Source organism: Macaca nemestrina, chromosome 16 (genome assembly GCF_043159975.1).
Source record: "Macaca nemestrina isolate mMacNem1 chromosome 16, mMacNem.hap1, whole genome shotgun sequence".
Classification (NCBI taxonomy): domain Eukaryota; kingdom Metazoa; phylum Chordata; class Mammalia; order Primates; family Cercopithecidae; genus Macaca; species Macaca nemestrina.
In genome coordinates, this window is record NC_092140.1 from 104608641 (window position 1) to 104632149 (window position 23509).

At 47.2% G+C, this 23509-nt stretch overlaps 1 protein-coding gene across 1 annotated transcript; it reads right to left on the bottom strand.

The window, feature by feature from the left end:
• Positions 1 to 368: 368 nt before the first annotated feature.
• On the bottom strand, positions 369 to 23509 carry LOC105490288 (gap junction protein alpha 3). The gene is made up of 2 exons (XM_011755774.2): positions 23347 to 23509; positions 369 to 5396 (listed from the first exon to the last, which is right to left on the bottom strand). Exon 2 carries the CDS (start codon positions 5377 to 5379, stop codon positions 4081 to 4083), a length of 1299 nt encoding a protein of 432 aa, XP_011754076.2. The 5' UTR covers positions 5380 to 5396; positions 23347 to 23509; the 3' UTR covers positions 369 to 4080.

The following is a 23509-nucleotide window of genomic DNA, read 5'->3' on the forward strand; positions in this document are numbered from 1 at the left end:
CATGCGGGACAGCGTCCCAAGAACCACAAACTCCAGCCTCCTAAAGCAAAGATCTCTTTCTCGCTCTGGTGAAGCCCCACGGGGCTTGAGAGAACGCTGCTCAAGGGGGGACTTAATGAGACAGGAAGAAGGTGAACTTTTATATTATTTCTTCAGAAGAACTCGCTGCAGGCATCGGCAACGCTTGAACCCTGGGAGAACGTGTGTTTTCACTCTGGGGAAAGCCTGTGAGAGAGAAAGCCCTGCAGTGACTTCTCAAACTGCTTCTGTTAGGAATAAAGGTCTTCCTCCTTATTATATCCAAGATACCAAAAAGTGTGATTTTGAATACCGGCTTAGGGAGCCTGTCAATGAGAACAACCCACTGCAGAACTAGTGGTTTAAACTTAAGGCCACTTTTATTATCTTAGAAAATGTTTACTTCCAGTTACAGTGTAATCCAGGAAAGACACTGTGATGGCACAATAATTAAGTGTTAGTAAGAGTTTTGCAAATATATGAGCTAAATGAACATTTACACATCAAACAGCTTCAAATATGGTACTTTCTGGAAACAGTTTGTTGCTTTGAGTGTTATTCAAATCCCTAACTTGTTTGCCTTGTTATGATGTTCTGTAATGTAAAGGGGAAAAAATCTTTTGGTCAGAAACCTTAGAGTGAGTCAACCCAAGATTTGCACTGTAATATAAAATTAGGAAGAAAAGTGCCTTGCCTGACCTTAAATGTACAATGTCCATATGTTACATTAAAGGTTATGTAGGATATCCTCAATTTGTGGGAGTGGCACGTGGTGATGGTGGCAGGACTCTATTCATCTTTGGAAAATGTATTTACTCTCTTAAATCATGCAGTACTCTCTATAAGTATTTATTTTGGTGGAGATTCATGAATTAGTGTTACAAATATCAGAAGTTCAAAAAATTCAGAGAAAAGGACTTTATTTAGTAATACAAAATAATTAAAGTGTTAATAATACTTTTTAAAAAGCCTAAAGTGAAAGGAGACCTAAACCCTATTGGGTTAATTTTTTGTAAAGTGACGTTTAAATGATATTCATAGTTATTATTCTAGGTATTGTTGTGTAGGAATTCTATGATCTATCTACTTACTTGTCCAGAGTTGAAGAAATCCAGGATAAATGAGAGAGATGCTGTCTTGCTATTTTTCTTTTGTAAATTTAAGGATTTCTTGGTGTCAATTTTATTAAAAAATACAAGAATAACTCAGTAAAAGTTTAAAAAGGAGAAAGTGAGTGATAATATAAGAAATAGTTTTAGAATTTAAAAAATGAATTTTGGTACTGTAACTATAGTGATCTTTAACATTTTATAAAAACAGGGATCTAAGAAGTAATTGTATATAGCAGCTTAAAAACCATGTATGTAAATATAATACTCAAATGCTATAGGTACACCATTTGAGTTTTAAAATAGGCTTAGAGATTTTTAAAAACTTTCTAATAAATCAAGAGTAAAATAGTTTCAGTAAAATTTCCAGGCTAGGAAAAAAAAAGGTCTGGAATCTTGCCCACGGAGAGAGGCAATTTCTATTTTTATTGCACGTTTCAATGTCTTAAAGGACTAGTTGAGTAAAGAACAATTTCACACTGCCCGAGAGAGAAAGACCCAGCCTTTAGAATCATGGATACCTCAAAGAGAAAAAGGATGTAAGACATGCTTTCATTTCTTACATGAACTGAAATCAGTATGCTAACCTGAAAAAACACCACAGGCACTGTTCTATTGCAAAACCTCACTTCTTTATAGATTAGTGATTTTCAAGTCGGTGAATCTAAGTCTACACTCCTATCCACTCTCAATGGGCCCACTAGACTATAGTCAATTGTACAGTACTGGCATTTCCATAAACATATTTTGACTAAATTCAATTTTAAAATGTAAAAACTAAATACAATTTGAGTTCTCATGCTCATCTCCAACCCCACTCAAAATCAAATTGTGAGTAAACAAGAAGCTTGTTACTGTTATGAACATTTATTACGGTAGAATTTAAAGAACCAAGTATTCACATCCACTGGTACTTGAGCTGTACTTATATGCTCTTGGATGATTGCTATTGCATTTTCTAAAATGGCCAAAGCTTTTTATCAGAATGCCTCCCACACTAGGATCTTCTAGCAGCCTTTATCACTCACGAGAACTAAGTCCTGCTGCCCTAGCCCTATGGCATACACTGCATGTAATGAGTTAACTTCGGAGGGAAGTTATGCATCTAGAATGGCTGTAGTTATGCACCAGCCTGGAAAGAAGTGAGAAAGTCACTCACAGTTTTCCAAAAGGCTAATTTCTCTCTTTCTCAATCTGGTTGAGAAAGTCTGCGAGGAGCTGTACGGAAAAGTTAGCATTTTTCAAGCCTAGGAGCCTGCCCAGTGAATCCTACAGCAAGCAGAATGTACTAATAAATTCTTTGTGTTTGACTGACATGAAAAACTAGTTGCATGCAGGAATCTGAGACTTGGAAATTGCATTCCTTTCATCAGATTGTTAGTGGAGCACCCTTTATGATAGAAAACAGAAAGTATGTCTGGAGTGTGGTCACAAATGCACCATCGAGAAGTTAATTTATAAAAAGAAATGCATTAAATTGGTCTTGCCGAACAAGGGCTAACTATACTAAGTAGAAGTTGGAGGTGAAAAGTGTGAGTAGAAACAGGCTCAACATGACCATCATTCATTTTATAAACAAATGGTGACCAAGATACTATAGCCGTGTGTGCAGGACAGAAAATTCTGCCGTCTTCCAGCCATGCCCACACACATAAACAGCCTTCCCTGTCAGGACAGCTCTAGTGTGGAGGGAGAAGGGGGCATACAGCCTGCATGAGCACACGCCCTCCCCCAGGCAGGGATCCCCAGACACTGATATTATTTACACTCCAGAAAGCAAACAGGCTGTCCACAAAGAATGATTAGGAAGCTTGAAGTGTTTTTATTCTGTACTGTTTTTTTAAAGTGTCGATTGTCATAGATTCATCTGTATAAATAATTTTCCTGGCAACAGTAGTTCACTTTTCACTTCCCATTCAAAATCTTCAGAACTTCAAGTATTTGAATGCACTTAAAACTTTCCCCTGCTTTTGTTTTATATAATACATTCTCATTATAATTAGGTGACTCATGAAGTGAAAGAATTTCTTTTAAAAGAAAGTTCAAAATCTTTACTAGTATGCATTAGGACAAATTAGCACTGTTTTGGCCACTAATCATTTTAACATTATTTAGAGAAAGAAAAACAATATTTTTCTTTCATTTTTCCTGAAAGAAAGTGGGAGAAAATAGGCATATCTGTACCATTCAAAGCACAAAATAATCATTTAGAAAATAAATACCTACAGCATACCCGACACACTTTTATGTCAATTTCCTCAACTGTTTAAAAATGGCCTCAGGTGTGGCTGCGTCTCCACCTGCCTTCTGCCAGCAACCTCTGGGGCCCTTGCCCACTGAGCCTGCCTCTGCAGGGTAACTGCTCTTTGTCACTTGTCATGAAGCCTGAAGCTTGATATCCTGGGCTTCACATGCAATTTCGGAAACTCAAATGACACTACATAGACTTGCTGTAAATCTTTTTTTAGCGCAGTTTGGCAAATATCCCAAATGAAATTCAACTCTAAGTTAAAAGTATCAAACAGAGATAGAGCTAAGTGCCTCTGTGACTCTCTGGGCTGCCCAGAGGCTCTGGAGAGCTGAGGAATAGCAAACCCAATTGCCCTGGAGCTGAAGGGACTGCAGGATACCTGTTGCTTTACCACAACAGAACAGTTACCCCCAGAGACAGCGCTCAGCAACCAGACTTCTGGGCTGCTGTGAAGATCTCAAAGGCCCACAACCCTTGCCCCCCAATCCCCAAACTCAGAAAGTGGGAGTTAGCCCCCCTGTAACTCACAGTACTAAGAACAGCAAGCATTGAACACGGAAACCTGATCTCTCCTCCATCGTCCACCTCCTGGGACGCCAGGCGCTCACTTTCAGGTTCTATCTGCTGGTGGCAAGTGCACTTTGGTTTTGGTTTCTAAGAAAAGGATCACTACACAGCTGTCTGGAGGCAGGCACCCGGGCCCTAGATGGCCAAGTCCTCCGGCCTGGCCCGCCCACCGCTGGCCCTGCTGGCCTTGCTGGCCCGACCTGGGTCTCCGAGGAGCAAGGGCGGCTGGTGCATCTGAGCCGCGGTGGTCACGGCCTGCTCCTCCTCCTCGGGGGTCCCCGCCAGGGCGCTCCCCTCCAGACTGCTGCCGCTGCCATCCAGCAGCAGGGGCGCCGCGCCGGCCTCAGCCTCGTGCGTGGGCGGCTGGGAACTGCTGCCGGTGGGGCTGGGGGCTGCGGGCGTGGGCGCCGCGGGGTAGGCCCTGAGCTCGTGGCGCTGCTGCTCGGCCGCGCGGCCGGCCCAGTTCTGCTCGGTCAGCGGCAGGTGGTGGTGGCCGCGGTAGAGCTGGGCGGACGGGCACCCTCCGCGCGCCTCGGTCAGGGCCAGCAGTTTGAAGTCCGCGGCTGGCGGCGGCGCCCCGGGGTAGCCCAGGGCGCGGGCCTGTCCCGCGGGCGCGGTGTGCGCGTAGTAGGGCGGGAACCCGAGGGCCGCGGCCGGCCGGGAGCTGCGGGGCAGGGGCGGGGGATCGGCCGTGCCCGGCGGGGCCTCGGAGGCGTCCGGGCCGAGGCTGGTCATGCCCTGCTTGAGCTTCTTCCAGCCCAGGTGGTAGATCTCCAGCATGTTGAGCAGCAGGGACGCGCAGGCCACCGCCAGCATGAAGATGATGAAGATGGTCTTCTCCGTGGGCCTGGAGATGAAGCAGTCCACCGTGTTGGGGCAGGGCCAGCGGTCGCAGCGGTACAGCGGCTGCAGCTCGAAGCCGTACAGAAAGTACTGGCCGGCGATGAAGCCCACCTCCAGCAGCGTCTTGAAGATGATGTTGAAGACGTAGGTTCGCAGCAGCGCCCCGGCCATGCGCACCCGGCCGCGGTCCTCCCGCGACGAGGGCCTGTCCTGCGGCGGCTCCGGGGGGCTGGGGCTGTCCGTCTTCGGCGGCTCCTCCTCCTGCCTGGCCTTCCTCTTCTCCTCCATGCGCACCATGTGCAGCACGTGGCCCAGGTAGATGAGGGTGGGCGTGGACACGAAGATGATCTGCAGGGCCCAGAAGCGGATGTGGGAGATGGGGAAGGCCCGGTCGTAGCAGACGTTCTCGCAGCCCGGCTGCTGGGTGTTGCAGGTGAAGTCGGACTGCTCGTCGCCCCACACGTCCTCCGCCGCCGCCCCCAGCACCAGGATGCGGAAGATGAACAGCACGGTCAGCCAAACCTTGCCGATGACCGTGGAGTGCTCCTGGGCATTTTCTAAGAGTCTTCCCAGAAAGCTCCAGTCGCCCATTGCTTCAGATTCCTAACCTGTAAGAGGAGAACGCTCATTAACACCGGGCTGCAACGGCTCAGGGCCAGGGTTTGCACCCCTGGGCGCGGCCCGATGGTACTGAGATGGGGCTGCTGGGCAGCTTCTCCACAGGGCAGGCATCGCGGCTCCCCGGGACCCGGACGAGCAGGCACTACACAAGTGCAAGCGCCCATGAGGAACCACAGGTTGAACTCTTCATTTCAGAGAGGAGGAAGCCAGAGCCGGAAGAGAAAATGCCCTCCGCTGGCCTCCAGGCTGCCCACATCCTCGCCCTGAGGCTGACCCTACAGGAGCTCCGGGGCTCTGCGCCCACTTGGGCCAATTCTGAATCATGACCTTTCTGTTCTGGTGGGATCAGAGCAGCCTTTTCCCAAATTGCTGCCATCCCCATGCCCATGCCACCTTCAGAACTTCTGCCATGTTAATCTGATACCTCTCCTACTATTTGCTTTTTCTGTCTTCACAACAACTCTTTACGCTTAAATTTATCTAAACTAGCAAAGTTTACATTACTATTGTCAATGGAAAACTGCCACTAATACCTTCAATGGATGGTAGCTTTAAAAGTAAATACGTTCCAATTCAGTCAGCTGTATTTTGGAAATAAGGAAATAAAGGCTTACTCCCCCTTTTTAAAAAAGAATAAATTCCTTGATGACAAGGAAGTTGATACAGTCTATGGGACATTGCTTGCTTGAGCTCTGGGTGTAAGCTCTCTCTGTTGCAAAGAGGAAGATGAGGAGTACTGGAGAGGTGTTAAACAGACTAGTACCAAACCGAACCCCTCTCCAAGGCCACTATTAGGGTAGAAACAGAATTGATAAGGGAACGATCTTCTCACACAGGTTCAGCATCAACTGACAACCACCTGAAATCACCTCACCTGACCGAGTGCCCACATCAGATTCTAGGCAGAGCTGGAGGGGTGGTGGATGAGGGCAGAGGAAGCCCTTGGGGTGAACAGAGCTTGAGGATCCTGCCAGGACCAGGGGCCAGCTCAGCAGAGCCAGGCCTTCAGTGGCCGTCACCCAACAGCACTCGTGGGTACCCAGGATGTCTGGGGGTGGAAACAGCATGTCCAGACTCAGTCAGGGTGCAAGTGCATGGAGCCCAGCCAGTGTGGGAGATGGCATGGATCCTCAGTCTTCTGGGTCAGAGTGCCCATGGGTGCTGGGCAGGGCTCACCAGCCACACCTGCCCCAGCGGTGTGACTCCAACGAAGGCAGCCCAAGGTGGGAGGTGGTACCAGCTGCAGGCCCAGCCCCAGGCCCAACTCAGCAAGCGTTAGGTAAACATCCCCAGGCAGGCAGCTTCCATTCTCCGAGCCTGTGTACAACAGGGACCACGGTCATCCACAGGGATGGAGGGAGGTGAGATGGCCGCCTGCTGAGAAAGCAGCAGTGCCCGCAGACACGGGACGAGATGGCACCCCGTGTTGCTGCTGCCCCAACAGGCTGGATGCTGGGAATGGAAACAGAAAGACAGCTCCATGCTTTGCAGTGAGGAAAGCAGTCTCAGCTGTGAGGACACAGTCTCTAGTGGAACCAAAGAAAACACTTGTCATTTTCAATTTTAAAATATTTCAGGTTGGGAGCGGTGGCTCACACCTGTAATCCCAGCACTTTGGGAGGCTAAGGCAGAAGGATCACTTGAGGTCCGGAGTTCGAGAACAGCCTGGCCCACGTGGTGAAACCTCATCTCTACTAATAATACATAAATTAGCCAGGCATGGGGGAGCACGCCTGTAGTCCCAGCTACTTGGGAGGCTGAGGGCAGGAGAATCACTTGAACCTGGAAGGCAGAGGCTGCAGTGAGCCGAGATCACGCCACTGTACTCCAGCCTGGGTGACAGAGCAAGAGTCCGTCTCAAACACAATTTTTTAAAAAAAATATTAATTTTTATGAATTGGTTCAAAGGCAAATAAAAGAAAACTCTACTCACTAACAATCTAAAGAAACAGACGAATGTTAACTCTCCCTCAGAATAAACTCCCAGCGTTTTGTTTGGGCCCCTGGAGCTCTTAGACAAGCTGACTATTCACTCATCCTCCCAGTCTCTCGTCTCCTATTGTGGCTGGCATCTTTTCTTGTGTTCTGAGGAGGAGGATGTTTTACTTTAGAAACTTAATTACTACACTTGAAACCACTCAGTCACCCCATGAAAGACGTCGGGGAACCATTTTAGGTCACCTCCTGCTTCTCCTCCAAGTGTTCCTCTGGGCTGGGACCAGACCCCAGTGGCATCTATGCCCCTACCTGCCCAGGCGTCTGGGTAGACACTGCACAGGACAAAACCATGAGAGCACGCAAGACCCATCAGGACCTGGGCCCAGACACACTGAAGCCTGAAACTCCACCTTTACGCCTCCGCACATGCTGTTTCTCCAACCTAAAGCCCTGCTCCGTCCAGCCACTGCCTGCTGACCTGCCCCTTGCCTCCACAGTCCCCTCAGGGGTGGCCACCTCAGGCCTACACCGGTGCCCTGGGTTCTCTCCCCCCCTTGCCACGCCCTGATTTAATGGCTGTCACCTCCTCCCAACACCCTCCTCTCCACCCCGCTCCAGCAGGTTCTCTCCATCCTCCCACAGCTCCACCTGCCAAGCTCTCCCAGGCAAGAGCAGCCTCTGGGCTCTAGAGAACACCTGCCTCCTGTGCCCTTCCCCTAGGCCTGGCTCTGAGGGCAGGGCTGGCATGGGCGTCCTTTCCTGTTCCCTGTCTACAGGCGGAGCAGCAGGGTGATGTGCTTTCCAGAGGATTCCGAGGAGAGGCCGCTGTGGGTAGCTCATTCCCCTTCCAGCAGCCTCGCACATGCTCCAGCAGTTCTTGCTACACGAGCTGCTGGGACAGGGGCCTCGCTGGCTCCCAGCACAGGGCTGATGGCACAGAGCACCATGAGGGAGGGGCCTGCTGCCCGTCACAGACTGGACAATGCTGCTGGCCTTTCCCTGTGGGGCCAGTGGAGGCAAAATGTTCTGCCATGTTTGGGGTGACCTCACAGGAAAGAACTGTCCCACCCCAAATGCCCATCGTGCACCTGCTGAGAAACACGGGGCCAAATAACTACTTATTCAATTGGTAAACCAGACGATAGGATGGGGAAGCTGACTGCAGCGGCTCAGCCTGCTCCAGATCCTTCAGGCCCAGGGGCTGCAAAACACTCTAATATATGCCCTTGGAAGAGACTTGTGACCTCTGAGTGCAACCTACAAGAACGATGACCAGCCACCAGCCAGAGCCTTGCTTGTGCCCCATCAGGGGCCAAGGCTGCGTCCCAGAGACAGGACGACACAGTGTGTCCCGAACAGGAGCGTCCAGCATTCAGACACTGCGTGTGGTAGCACACCAGGGATCTGTGTGGATCTTTCTGGAAAAGAATGAGAGGCATGAACCTAACAATACCTTTGACCTCTAATTCTACTTCCAGGACATCCTACTAAGGGAATAATCAGAGACTTGGATAAACGTGTGTGTGCATGGCGTGTTGTGATGTTACTCATAAGGAATGACTGGAATCAGAAACGGCTGGTAGAGGATGAACAGTTACCTGAGCAGTGCTGGCTGGCCATGGCTGACACCGTGCTCTGGCCGACCCAGCTCCTACCCCCATCCTTCTCTCCCTCGCCTGACTCTGATGTGACTGGGAAGGGAAATGTTTGCTTCTTCATCCTCCCTTGTGGCTGGAGGTGAATAGAAAAGGCAGTTCTGTCCGGTGAGGTGTAAGATGTCGGCTGGGGAACGTCTGGGAAAGCTTTGGTTTCTGGGAAAAGGGCAGGCAGTACTGTGCCATCCTTTCCCTTTCTCTTCCACATACAGACGTGGTGCTGGAGCTGGGCAGCCGCCTGGCAAGCATGAATCAATACGCATGCGGGGCTGGTTAAGAGAGTCCTAGGGCACCTGCTGTGAACTGTGGCACTGCCCCGCCAGCCCCATCAGCCACCTCCAGATTTCTCATGAGAGGGGAAAATCTTATTTGTTCAAATTAGGTTTCCTGTTGCTTGCAAGTGAAAAAGAATTCCTAACCGATACACTATCTTAAATGCTTCATGAAATAAAGCCTGGTAAAAATGAAAAGCTATGGTTCATTTATAACTACTAAAATATGAAGGAGCCATTAGATGTAATTTTTCAGAACATTAATGACATGAAAAATTACTGGTGCTATGATAAGTGACAAAAGCTTAGGACCACACAGCAGTCTGATACCAGCTATTTTATACACTCTCTTACATGGACACAGGAAAAGGAAAAATGATACTGAAATGTTAACAGTGGTGCTTCTGAGAATGGGGTGATTTTTCTTTTCACAGTTCTCTGCATTTTCTATGACAACATATCACATTGCTCATCATAAAAGATGAATGACCATGGCTTTCATTTTTCTTCTTCTTTTTTTTTTTTTTTTTTTTTTGAGACGGAGTCTCGCTCTGCCGCCCAGGCTGGAGTGCAGTGGCCGGATCTCAGCTCACTGCAAGCTCCGCCTCCCGGGTTCACGCCATTCTCCTGCCTCAGCCTCTCGAGTAGCTGAGACTACAGGCGCCCGCCACCGCGCCCGGCTAGTTTTTTGTATTTTTTAGTAGAGATGGGGTTTCACCGTGTTAGCCAGGATGGTCTCGATCTCCTGACCTCGTGATCCGCCTGTCTCGGCCTCCCAAAGTGCTGGGATTACAGGCTTGAGCCACCGCGCCCGGCAGGCTTTCATTTTTCGAAGTTGTAGTTTTTGAAAAAATCAGCTGACTCCTTTTTCATTGTTCTTTCATTGTGGTTTCTACTCCGTTCATTGCTTTAATCATGTCTGCAGTAAGCACACAAACAAATACAATACACTTTGCACGCTTCGCCCAATGTCAGAGGATAATGACTGCGGGATCACTGAGAGTTTAGACTGGATTCCATCCTCCTGCCTGGCAATCTCCCACATCAGGCGCAGTGTTTGGAGAAAGCAGTTTCCCCAACTGACTCTAAGCGAGCAAGGGCAAGGGCGTCCATGTCCCCGCCACTCATCTGAGCCTCACGACTACACTTCACAATTTGGGTTTTGTTTTGTAAAACACATGCAAGAATAAATGAAATTTTAACCAGAAGACAGACAATCTATCTGGGAGACTGACAACTGGATCCTGATCAGACCTGTGTGGAAGCCTCCTCAGCAGACACGGCAATCACCCCGCCACCATCAGACTTTAGTTGGCTCTGGATGACATGTAGAGGCTCTGGAGGCATTTTACCAATATCATGTTTTTCTGTTTTTGTTTTTTTTTTTTGGTTGTTGTTGTTAGAGACAGAGTCTCACTGTCGCCCAGGCTAAGGTGCAGTGGCACGGATCATAGCTCACTGCAGCCTCAAATTCCCTGGGCTCAGGTGATTCTCCCACCTCAGCCTACCAAGTAGCTGGGACTATAGGCATGTACCACCATGCGGGGCTAATTTTAATTTTTTTTTTTTTTTTTTTCTGAGACGGAGTCTCGCTCTGTCGCCCAGGCTGGAGTGCAGTGGCTGGATCTCAGCTCACTGCAAGCTCCGCCTCCCGGGTTCATGCCATTCTCCTGCCTCAGCCTCCCGAGCAGCTGGGACTACAGGTGCCGCCACCTCGCCTGGCTAGTTTTTTATATTTTTTAGTAGAGACGGGGTTTCACTGTGTTAGCCAGGATGGTCTCGATCTCCTGACCTCGTGATCCGCCGGTCTCGGCCTCCCAAAGTGCTGGGATTACAGGCTTGAGCCACTGCGCCCGGCCTTAATTTTTTTTTTTTTTTTGTAGAGACGCGGTCTTGCGATATTGCCCAGGCTAGTCTGGAACTCCTGGTCTCAAGTGATCCGCCCACCTTGGCCCCCCAAAGTGCTGGGGTTACCTGTGTGAGCCACTGTGCCCAGCCCGATATCACTTTTAATCACATTCCTAATATCATTAGATAGTGAAATCAGAGACCTGCACATGTGTCACAGAAAGACTCTCCTGCGCTAAGTACAGGCAGAGGGCGAGAGAAGGTAGGCCAGGACTGACGGAGGTTGAGGTCAGGCAAGGCACTGTTGAACCACGTCTCCTCAGCACCGCTGGGCAGAGGAAAACACAGGCTTTCGTTCATCACCCACGGGGAGGGCCCCGGTGTGATCGCTTAACCTTGCAAGGTGCATGCCACCTAATGACAGAATACCGCAGCCCACGTTATTGAGACCTTTTTAGAGAACTGACCTAAAAACTGTGGGTTACACAGCACTGGGTTGCAGGGTGTTTATGGGTGTTTATGATCGCCCATGACATGGCCCTTCATCGTTTCAGTTTTGTCTCAGTGAAAACTTTGATTCTTAACTGTCTGAATAACAAACAGGTCTTATGTTTCAAAGTTTCTGTCTCTGCTTTCTTAGTCTTTGAAAAGTTACCTTTTCTTTTCAACCGTTAAATTGTTTTCCCCTTGGCCTTCAAGAGCCACTGCATTTTCCCTCAGATATATCAATGGCTATTTACTCAGCGACAGTCTTGCTCTCAATTCTGGGCCACAGGTTTTGTTGGCCACATGAGAAGTTTAAGGAATGATCTCGGTGCAGTAGCTCACACTTGTAATCTCTGCACTTTGGGAGGCCAAGCAGGAGGACCTCTTGAGACCAGGAGTTCAAGGGCAGCCTGGGCAACACGGTGAGACTTCCTCTCTACAAAAAAATTAGCTGAGGGTGGTGGTGCATGCCCATAGTCCCAGCTACTCGGGGGGCTGTGGGTGGAGGGTCAATTGAGCCAGGGAAGTTGAGGCTGTAGTGAGCCGTGATTGTGCCACTGCGTTCCAGTCTGGGTGACAGAGCAAGACGCTGTCTCTTAAAAAAAGAGAAAGAAATAGTTTAGGGAATAGTGTCTATCTTAAAAATCTATTTGTGGAGATGGGAAAATTCAGTAAATTAGGGAGCTACATAGTATATACATACAAGGGGATTTCAGAGAAAAGGGATATTCATATTATACTGAAATGGGCAGGCAGAGAAAAGTAGGATTTCAGCTGGGATTAGGAGTTTGTGGGTTTGGATAAGCGGTGGGAGAAGAGAATGCATTTCCAGGAGAGAGCAACGTTTCCATGGAGGTGGGAACAGGGGTTGTGGGTTGGAAGCAGTGATTTTAAAAGGCGGCTTCTGTGCAGCAGAGGCAGGCTGTGGCCATACTCTGCGCAGAGCAGACGTTCAGTAAACACTTGCGGTACAGATGAATGACAGCCCCTCAACAACGCTGGGAGGGAGCGACGGGCTGGAAGTGCTATTCACGAGTGAGGGGGCCTCTCTGCCAGCCGGCAGGGCCCCAGGAGGAGTGGGGTAATCTCGGAGTGAGTGTCCAAGGCCTGGGCTGGGTGACAGGCAGGCGAATGGAAAAAAAAAAAAAAAAAGGACAGCAAGGAGACACATTCTGAAGACAAAAATAAAGCAGAACGCAGCGGCTGACTAGAGTCAGGGAATAAAGGAGCCATGAACCAGAGGCTGAGCCTGATGACTGGGAAAATGATGGCACCATTTAAAGAGGAAGAAGTTGGCCGGGCGCGGTGGCTCAAGCCTGTAATCCCAGCACTCTGGGAGGCTGAGACGGGCAGATCACGAGGTCAGGAGGTCGAGACCATCCTGGCTAACACGGAGAAACCCCGTCTCTACTAAAAATACCAAAAAATTAGCCGGGCATGGTGGCGGCGTCTGTAGTCCCAGCTACTCGGGAGGCTGAGGCAGGAGAACGGTGTGAACCCGGGAGGCGGAGCTTGCACTGAGCTGAGATCGCACCACTGCACTCCAGCCTGGGCCACAGAGTGAGACTCCGTCTCAAAAAATAAAAATAAATAAATAGATAAAAAATAAAGAGGAAGAAGTTGGGGCAAGTGCTGAGCTGAGCTGGAAGAAAGGCGAGGGGGCGGCTGTGAAATCAGTGGTGAGACAGGAACAAAGACAACCAGGAGGCAGCTGCCCGCGTGGGCTGGAGGGCTCGGGAAGAGGGTCTGCACTACAGCTGTCTCTCTCAGGCAGGACCGTGGAGCAAAGAACAGAGATGAAGAGGGAGGCAGGAGACCACTGCTCCTGGTGTGTGTGTGTGTGTGTGCATGCGTGTGTGTGTGTGTGCGTGTGTGTGTGCGTGCGTGTGCGTGTGTGCGCGTGTGTGTGAAGGTGCTCTGGCAGTGTCAGGACTAAGATGAGGCCGGGAGGACCGCGTCCTGGACAGTGTGGGGGAAGGCGCCCTCCGTCTCTTCCTGATGAGCATCTTCAGAGAAGGCCACAGGCTTAGATTGTGTTAGGTTTTTGGAAGGTGTGCAGGGGTGACTCCGTGTCAGCGCCCTTCAGAGGGCCCAAAGGACGGAGTGGGGGAAAGGCCTGCCCACCTCACAGGAAGGCAGGAGACAACTGTGGTCCTCAAGTGTCCTGTCCTGGGGGAGGGGTCAATGCAGTGTGGAGAGAAGTGATGGGGGAGCCACCGGCTTCCATCTGTTCTCAGTACATCAAGAATGTCAGAGAAGGACAGAGCATGGGCAAAAGTGGGGCCCGGGGCCCAGCAGAGGTACCCCAGACGGGGAGGTGTGGATGTTGGACATCAAAGAGGGAGGAGGGTGTCGGAGGGAGGGTGGAGTGGGAGCAAGGAGGCTCCTTCCGGCCAGGAGGCAGCCAGTGAGGGCAGGCGTGGGCAGGAGGTCTCCAGAGTGCTGACAAGACTCTTGTCAGCGGGGTCAGCGAGGAGGTTACCTCCTCAGGCAAGGGCAGGACTCAGTCCTCCAGGAAATAAGGAAACTTGATGGCAAGGACTGGAGAGGATGTGGAAGAGATGAGGTCCTGCCCCCCACACCCCACAACCCATTCCTCTGCAGGTACAGGAGATGCAGGCGGTCAACAAAGGCTGCTGAGTCCTGCTCCCCAAAGGGATGCCTCCAGCCTCAGGACGACACGGAACAGGACACAGGGACTCCTGTCCCAGTGCAGCCCCCGTGCTGGTGCGAAGTCAGGCCACGTGAGAGAAGTTCCATGTGTCAGACTTCCTGATACCCTGGAGAAGCGGAGAGCCGCGGAGGAGCATCCGTGGGGGTGCGCAGGCCAGAGAGGACTGGGGCTCCAGGACATGGGAGCCTCAGGTATGAGGGCAGAGTGATCCAGGCCAGAAGGGGCTCTCAGTTACGGGCATCCCTCATGGGTTCAAGGGACAGCGAGGATGGGATTACTTGAGCTTGGCAAGCTGGGGCCAGGAAGGCAGACAGGCCACAGTAGACAGGAAGAGAACCCGGGCTCTCACTTCAGTGCGATGGGAAAGTACTGGAGGGACGGAACAGAAGACTGGCCATGCTCACAGGGCTGCCCTAGGACAGTCAATGGGGGTGGGGGCAAACGCACAGCATACAGCAAGGAGGCTGGGCCACAACCCAGAGACATGATGTGAGCAGTCGAGGTATGGGAAAAGGCCCGGCCTGCATATGCCTGAAAGTGGTACCCACAGGCGTTCCCCTGGGCTGGTGTGGGGAGGGCACCAGCACTGACGCTTGGAACTGGAGGAATGGAACTGCCTTTTACCAAGATGGGGAGACCAGAGGAGGCCCAGGTTTGGGGAAGAACATGCGATCATGAATTTTCTGGGACGTGTTAAGTTTAAAATGCCTGAGATGTGCGAGTGTGGAGGCTGGAGGTGCACCTCTGGGACTTGTCACTAAGTGGATCCCGGGGCTGGATTGAGATCATTGAAGGGCAGGGGAGGAGAAAACAGGGGTGACGATAGAGCCCAGGGGTCCAGCAGCATCCAGAGGGTGAGCACACATGGGCGGGGCACCTGCAGAGGAGCTGATCACCACCAAGCCAAGTTTTAGTTAAGACTCTGGAATGCAGCCACAGCCAAAAGGTGTAATTTGTACCATACTTGATTCCCTCTCATAACACCATATTGAAAATTAAAAAAAAATTTTTTTTTGAGACAGGGTCTTGCTCTGTTGCCCAGGCTGGAGTGCAGTGATACGATCTTGGCTCACTGCAACCTCTGTCTTGTGGGTTCAGGCAATTCTTGTGCCTCAGCCTCACGAGTAGCTGGGACTACAGGTACCCGCCACCACACCCGGCTAATTTTTGTATTTTTAGTAGTGACAGGGGTTTGTCATGTTGACCAGGCTGGTCTGGAACTCCTGACCTCAGGTGATCTGCCTGCCTTGGTCTTCCAAAGTGCTGGTACAGGTGAGAGCTACCACGCCTAGTCTATACTGACAATTTAAAACACTGTTACTTGGTTTACAAATTAGAGCTAATATAATATGGAGTAAAGCTAGGTAAATTAATTTTGTATTAAGTATTTGTGATTGCCTGGAACACTGATGAGTAGGATTTTGAGGGTCACAAGTAGGCTTACCCAGAAAGAGCTCTATGTTTAACTAGTAATGTCTGTGAGGGTTTGGTACAGGGCAATGGTGGTTCAGATGCTCATTTTTGCATCCCTGGTTTAGCACATTTCTAAGAGGGCATGGTGGGCTGAACTAGTCACAAATAATATACAATGAAAATGGGCTTATCTAGTTAGTCATCTTTTCAACCACTGAAAAGACTGTCTTCCATTAGCCTCTTTCATTCCTTGCCTATTTCAAGCTTTTGTACCTAAAGACTGTAATTTCCAGATGCCACAAGACCAAGCCTATAGTGTTCGGTACATCGTCCCACCCTTTTCATAGTTCTGATCTGACTTTTTAAAAAAGAAATAGAATTGAAAACAAACCTGTCAAAATAACAAAAGGAACAAAAGACCTTTTATTGTACTCTATACGGCTGACTTCAACATTTAGCATTGTCCAAGCAAGATTAAAAGCAGGCCTTTAAAAGCTGGTTTAGTGTCACTTATAATTTAGTGCCACAGTTCAATCACACAGACCAGCATGAAAGAGGAAAATCTTGAATCTCTGAAGTTTCACACTGAGAGCACATGATATTAGTTTCCCATCTCCGGAAGAAAATGACAGAAGGGTACCCCTGTTAACCACACCAGCAGGACACCCAATGGCAACAGTTCTAGATATACAGCACTTGGTATCTGGTAGGACAAGTCCCCCAACCTTGTTCTCCAAATGTATCTTTCAACAATTTTTGGCCTTTTACTTCTAACACAGGAAACTTAGGTATAGTTTTCCAAGACCCACAAAAATCCAAGATAGGGTTTGGATTGGAAATGCATTACGTTTAGAGATGAATCAGATTTACTTCTGTACATTCCTTTCCCCACTAGCAAGTGCAATGTCTCAACTGCTGCAACGGCTTCTTTAATGCCCTGAGCCTTAGGATGCTGTCCCTGAAGGTCTTACACATCTGTTAGATTTATCCCTAGATACTTCTTCACAGTTGTTCTGAAGAGTTTTAAAAATTTTCTTATTGATTGTTATTAGTACTTAGGAACATTCTTTTTGTATATTGATATTGTATCCAGCAACCTGTTAAAAAGGCTTTTCCAGTTCTAATAGATTCTTTTGGATTTTCTACGTAGACATAGAAATCATCTACTCTTAAGGATAAATTTGTCTCTTCCTTTCCTAATTCTAATTCCTTTTATTTATTTTTCTTGTCTTCCCTTTACTGGCCAGGACTTCTAGCATAATATAGTGTGGTAACATCGTTTCTTGTTTCTGACTTTAATATGAATGCTTCTAAAGTTTTGTCATTGAGCACGATGTTTTAATTTCTATCAGACTAAGACATTTCCTTCCAGGCTTTCTTTGCTAAATACTTTGTTCTGTTTTTGTTTTTTAAACTTTGAATGAGTACTGGATTTAATGCAACACTTTTTTCCTCCATCTATTGTGATTTTTAGATGTTAATCACCAAAGAGGGTAACTCCTCTTTGTTATGATTTAATTACTTTATTTTTTTGAGACAAGGCCTTGTTCTGTCACTCAGGATGGAATACAGTGGCATGATTATAGCTCACTGTAACTTTGAACTACTGGGATCAAGCAATGCTCCTGCCTCAGCTTCCCAAGTAGCTGAGACTACAGGCACCATGCCCAATTTTTATTTTCATTTTTAGTTTGTGAAGACGGGGTCTCACTATATTGCCAGGGCTGGTCTCAAACTCTTGGCCTCAAGCCATTCTCCTGACTCAGACTAATGTCTTTTTTTTTAGGGGGTAGGAGGGAAGACTTGATTACAAATTTAATTTCATTAACTGTTACTAACATATGTAGGTTTACTAAGTCAAATTTGGTCACTTATATTTTTTAGAAAATTTTCTGCTTTATGTTTCAAATTTGTTGACATAAAATTATTCATGGCATTTTCTTATGATTTTGAAGCTCTATGGTGTTTGTAGTCAAATTCGTTTGGTTCCAAATATTGTTTATTTGGGGATTTAAAAATATTTAGTCTTGCTAGTTTATCTTTTGTTAATGAACCAACTTTGATATGCTTTTAAAAATGACAGGTTATTTTATTTTCTCCCTTGTCCTATTTTGTATGCCATATTCATAACATATAGAATAAATCTATAGGAGTCCTATAGATCTTTTCAATAGATAATGCAGATTTTAGTATTTGTTGGCATTACTGTAAAATACACAGATACAATTTAAGAGTATCCTTTATCTCAAAAGTTATGTGGTTATTGTATAGTTCTAGGAGTTTCCATCTCTAATTTACACGGAGAGATACATGGGTTCTATTCTTAATGTTTCAAAAATCTAATGCTGTTGTTGCAGGAAGCATTACTCTCATCCAGAGCCAAGTGATTTAGGAATATTATAAATTTAATTTTTTAACTTCTTTAATAGTTCTAAGGCATTGCTAGGATTATACATTTTTATATCTTAAATGTGCTTATTTACGAAATAAGAATGTATGGAAAGCATGTACAACAGTGTCTGCCATCTACGTATTATTATTATTTATCTTATTTTCTCTTTCATGTGGGGATTTAAATCTTTTATGCATACCTGAAAAGTCATATGCTCTTAAACCTTTATTTGGCTAAGGTAAATATGGTGAACAACTTTCATTTCTAGTCAAAGGGAGGAACTAATCTTTTTTTACCTTTTATAACTTAAAATCTTAGTGAGAGTATTTTATTCTTTTATTTTATTTTATTTTATTTTATTTTATTTTATTTTATTTTATGACAGTCTCACTGCACTCCCAGGCTGGAGTGCAGTAGCATGATCTTGGCTCACTGCAACCTCTGCCTCCTGGGTTCAAGCAATTCTCGGGCCTCATCTCCCAAGTAGCTGGGATTACAGGCATGTGCCACCACACCTACCTAATTTGTTTTTGGTAGAAAACACAAAAATATTTCTGGTTTCACCATGTTGGCCAGGTTGGTCTTGAACTCCTGACCTCAGGCGATCTGTGCACCCTGGCCTCCCAAAGTGTTGGGATCATAGGCATGAGCCACCAAGCCTGGCCGTACTGAGAGCTAATTTTAAACTGGAAGTAATTAAAACAACTGTGTTAATTTAAAAACAATTGTCTTCAATATCTTATACTCGAGAATGGCCAAATTAAAAATATACTATTTATCTACAGTCTTTCCTCTTGAAATACTTGAATAAAATAAATATTCCCTCTAGAAATCAGCACTAAAGCATCATTTCCACAAGGAGGGCTAATATGAAGCTAGAAAATTAACAGCTGGTTTAGTTTCAATTCAATTGACAGGAAAATGTAAAGAGTTGCACGTAATTAGAAACACTGTCTGCTAAGACTGTTCACGCCCCACTGGGTTTCCTTTCAACCCTCCAGAGACCTCCCAGCTCCATCTCCCAGAGGAACCCTCTGGTTTCTTCCGCTAACTACTAAAGGGCATTGTCAGTTTTAATAACTTCTGTGAACCACTTAAGAATTCCCCTGAAATTATTTTCTTATCCAAACATTTTATTTAGACATTTTAGCGATGTGTTAACATATTTCCTTCAATGTTTTAGTCCTCCAAGTTTTAAAAATTGAATAATGAAAACAAGTGACTTCCTTAAAGTAAAATCGAACTTACCAGTACCCCACTTTCTGAGGGGTGGCTTGGGGCAAGGGTAAGTAACAGAGAAAATTACAGGGGTACTTCAGCATCGCAGCGATCAGAACAGGCTTTTGTCATGTCTAAAACACAAGTTGTGACGTCTGAACAGAAGACCAAACACTGGCCTCATAAACACAGTGCCATCAGTTAAAAGGCAACTTCCTCATATAAATCCAAACGACATCCTTCAGGAATCTGACTCATTACTGACAGAAGAAATATGGAATCTTAAGCATTTTGGCATGGGATGAACCTTAGAAATGGTCTAGTTCATGCTCCTTATTTTACAAACTGGAAATGGTGGCCCGGAGAGGGTCCTGGGACTCGCCGAAAGTTGCGCAGCCCACAGTGCTGACACCAGCACGAAGTGCCCAGCCTCCAACTCCTGGTCCAACTTCCCTTCCCCTTCCACACCACTTCATGGGCGATGCAGTCGGCAGACTGTTCAGCCTGTGACACTGTGTATTACATGCCTTTTGTATTTTATTATATTCTAACATACTGGAATACATATGTTTAGAAACATGGGCTGGAGTACATTTTAAGCTTTCACTCTTTTCTTCCAGTCCAGACTGTCTCAAGGGGGCGTTTTTATCTTTTATAAAAATGGTTAAATATTACTGATATGCTAAGGACAGCCCAATTACTTTATCACAAGTTGGAATTATCTTTTTTTTTTTTTTTTTTCTGTCACACTTATGGCTCACTGAAGCCTCAATCTCTTGGGCTCAAATGATCCTCCTGCCTCAGCCTCCTGAGTAGCTGGGACTATAGGCATGTACCACCACACTGGGCTAATATATTTTTTATATTTTGGAGTGACTGTATCTCACTACATTGCCTGGGCTAGTCTCAAACTCCTGGGCTCAAGAGATCCTCCTGCCTCAGCCTCCCAAAAAGTGCCAGTATAACAGGCATGAGCCACCACGCCTGGCCAGAATTATTTTTTTAAAGTAAATTCAGATATTTTTACTCTTGCTTACTGAACAAAATCCCACAACCTGATAATTATGGTATTTTATTATTCCACTGAATTACTGATAAAAATTACATCTGTCAAAATATTTTCTAGTTTTTTGCAGAAATAATTTCTATAGTATTAGTATCATTTCACTTTTCTTACTCAACTCTAGTTCTATTGATATATAACCAGAAATTGCTTCTATGTTCTAGAATAAAAGATTCATTTTAAAGTCAGCAGGAAATGGAGTTTCAGGAATAAATAAGCAATAATCCATGGAGATAATCAGGTGGTCTAAATGTAAAAAGCTAAATAATTTTTATGTCTAGTATCATTAGTTTGTTAACAGTAAATTTAAAGCAAACCAATTCTTCAAATTAAAGAAAACACATAAGAGTGTGAAAACTATTCACATCAACCATTACTTTTGGAGATGCAGAGGAGTTTTAAAAAAGCAAGCAGTAGGCCGGGCGTGGTGGCTCACGCCTGTAATCCCAGCAGTTTGGGAGGCCTAGGCGGGTGGATCACCTGAGGTCAGGAGTTTGAGACCAGCCTGTCCAACATGGCGAAACTCTGTCTGTACTAAAAATACAAAAATTAGCTGGGCGTGGTGGTGCATGCCTGTAATCCCAGCTACAAAGGAAGCTGAGACTGGAGAATCGCTTGAACCGGGAGGCGGAGGTTGCAATGAGCCGAGACTGTGCCATTGCACTCCAGCCTGGACAAGAGCGAAACTCTGTCTCAAAAAAAAAAAAAAAAAAAAAAAAGGAAAGAAAAAAAGCAAGCAGTAAGTACTAACCTAGTTATCATGAGAATTTTTCCACCACTGTAGGAATGCAAATTAAGATGAAACTTTATTACTCTTTTATTGCCTTTAAGCATTATACAGAAATTGCAAAATACTGTTTTTTAGAGACATATATGCTGTTGTCACAGGTATTGGATTTTTTTCCCTCCTCAATTCAGTAAACATTTATTATAAATTATTATAAAACATTATTACCTATTGTGTGTGGCACAGTGCCACACACTGAGGACAGCAAAAATAATTAAGATCCAGTCCTCACTCTCAGGAGATTCATTTGCAATCTATGAGAGAGTCAGACTGGCACAAAACAGATCAAAATATAAGTACTACATAGTACTGGGAATAGCTACCATCCAGCGGAGGGAGGAAGAAGGCATGGTGGTAGGCCCCTGTAGTCCCAACTACTCGGGAGGTTGCAGTGAGCTGAGATCGCAGCACTGCACTCCAGCCTGGGTGACAGAGCCAGACTCCATCTCAAAAAAAAAGGGCCGGGCGCGGAGGCTCACGCCTGTAATCCCAGCACTTTGGCATGCGGGGGGGGTGGGGGGGGCGGATCACGAGGTCAGGAGATCGAGACCATGCTGGCTAACACGGTGAAACTGTCTCTACTAAACAAACAAACAAACAAACAAAAAACATTAGCCGGGCGTGGTGGCGGCGCCTGTGGTCCCAGCTACTCGGGAGGCTGAGGCAGGAGAATGGGGTGAGATGGGGGGCCGAGCTTGCAGTGAGCACAGATCACACCACTGCACTCCAGCCTGGGCCACAGAGGGAGACTCGGTCTCAAAACAAACAAACAAACAAAGGCTGCGATAAACGTATATAATTTTTCGTTTCACATGTATAGTATGTACACGTTATTTTAGCTAAGAGAAATGAATATAAGAAGTTAAAATGTAAGTAACATTTAAGACAATTGGGTCAAAAATATTTTCCTTATTGGCAAAAAATTTTGTTACCCATCATTCTTTTAAGAGCTTTCAGCCAGTTAACAGTTCCTGGTTAAGAAACAGTGTTGTCTGATTTGTTAGAGTAGCACAGTTTTGTGAATTAATTTCCACTACAGCAACACGTGCGTTGCCCTTATGAGATGCTTATCTCAACATGAACAAAACTGCTGAGCAGGTGGAACCTGCGCCAAACTAGCTGATGTTTACTTTGCGCACAGTGATATTTGGAAAATAAACCCCTCTTTTTTCCTCTTTAATCTTTTAATGTTTGTCTTGCAATACATTTCATAGCACATGGACGGACCGCCAGTGAGGGGATGCGCAGATCATAAATCACCACGGTTTTGAATCCCGGGGTGATGAGAGCCGTAATTCGCTTGTCAGCTGTTGGGATAGAACCATTTGTAAACGACATGTTTTGGAGACATCTTGATAAAATAAAAACTGGAGTTCTAAAGTCGCAGTCACATATTCAGGAGCCGAGAACTCTACACGGTAGGATGAATTTTGCTCACTAGTTTGGAGCCGGCAACAAAGCAAATGCAGCCGCGTCACTGCCATTTGTTTTCTCAAGTCTCCTACGAGAAGGGGCTCCGGCGGCGCTTTTCCGCTCCTCTGCAAATTCTTTCTACTTGAACACGTCATAACAAACATATAGACCAAGGCATTTGGTCGTGGCATTAATAGCTACAGTGTTTCTTAAAAATAAAACGTTTAAAATGTTTCTGAAAAGAATGTAGGCGAGCCACGCTCGTTTCTAAACGAGCCCAACACGACTTTTGGGGAGCACGGCGATGCCGAATGCCCGCGGACGGCTGGGTGCGCGCGGACGATGGCGCGGTGACATCTGCTGAGAGTTTCCAAGCATTTGGGTATCGCTAGGAGCCCTACAGCCTGACGGTCCGGGACAGCCCGGCTTCCTCCCCCCGAGGGGCACACCACCCAGGAAAACACCTTAAACTCGGCCTTGGACTGTCCATCAAGGGAAGCCAAACCAGGCGCTGCTCCCCAGACCTCCAGGAGCCAAGGAGCAGGAGGATCAACTATTCCAAAAGTTTCTCACAAATTTCCCGAGCTCCCCACAACTTTCCAAAGAATCCTGAAAGAATCCTAGGGGGCTGGGAGCCGCACACGTGCCGGGGCTCAGCTCCCCAGCTCGGCAGTCCCAGCTCGCCCGGGAGCTCCGCGGCACCGCCGACCCGCCCGTCCCCGCCCCGCGCTGCTCTCAGCCCCTGCGCCCGGCCCCCGGGACGCCCGGCCCGCCTTACCCCGCTCCGCCGCGGCGGCGACCCGGGCGCGTTCCTCCCGAGCAGGGCTCCCGGCCTCTCTGAAAAGAATTCCTTTCACACGTGCGGTGCCGCTTCACGCGTGCGCCCCGCGCCAGGGCCCGGCCTCCCCGCCCTGGTCGCCATCCCTGCAGCCCCAGTGTGC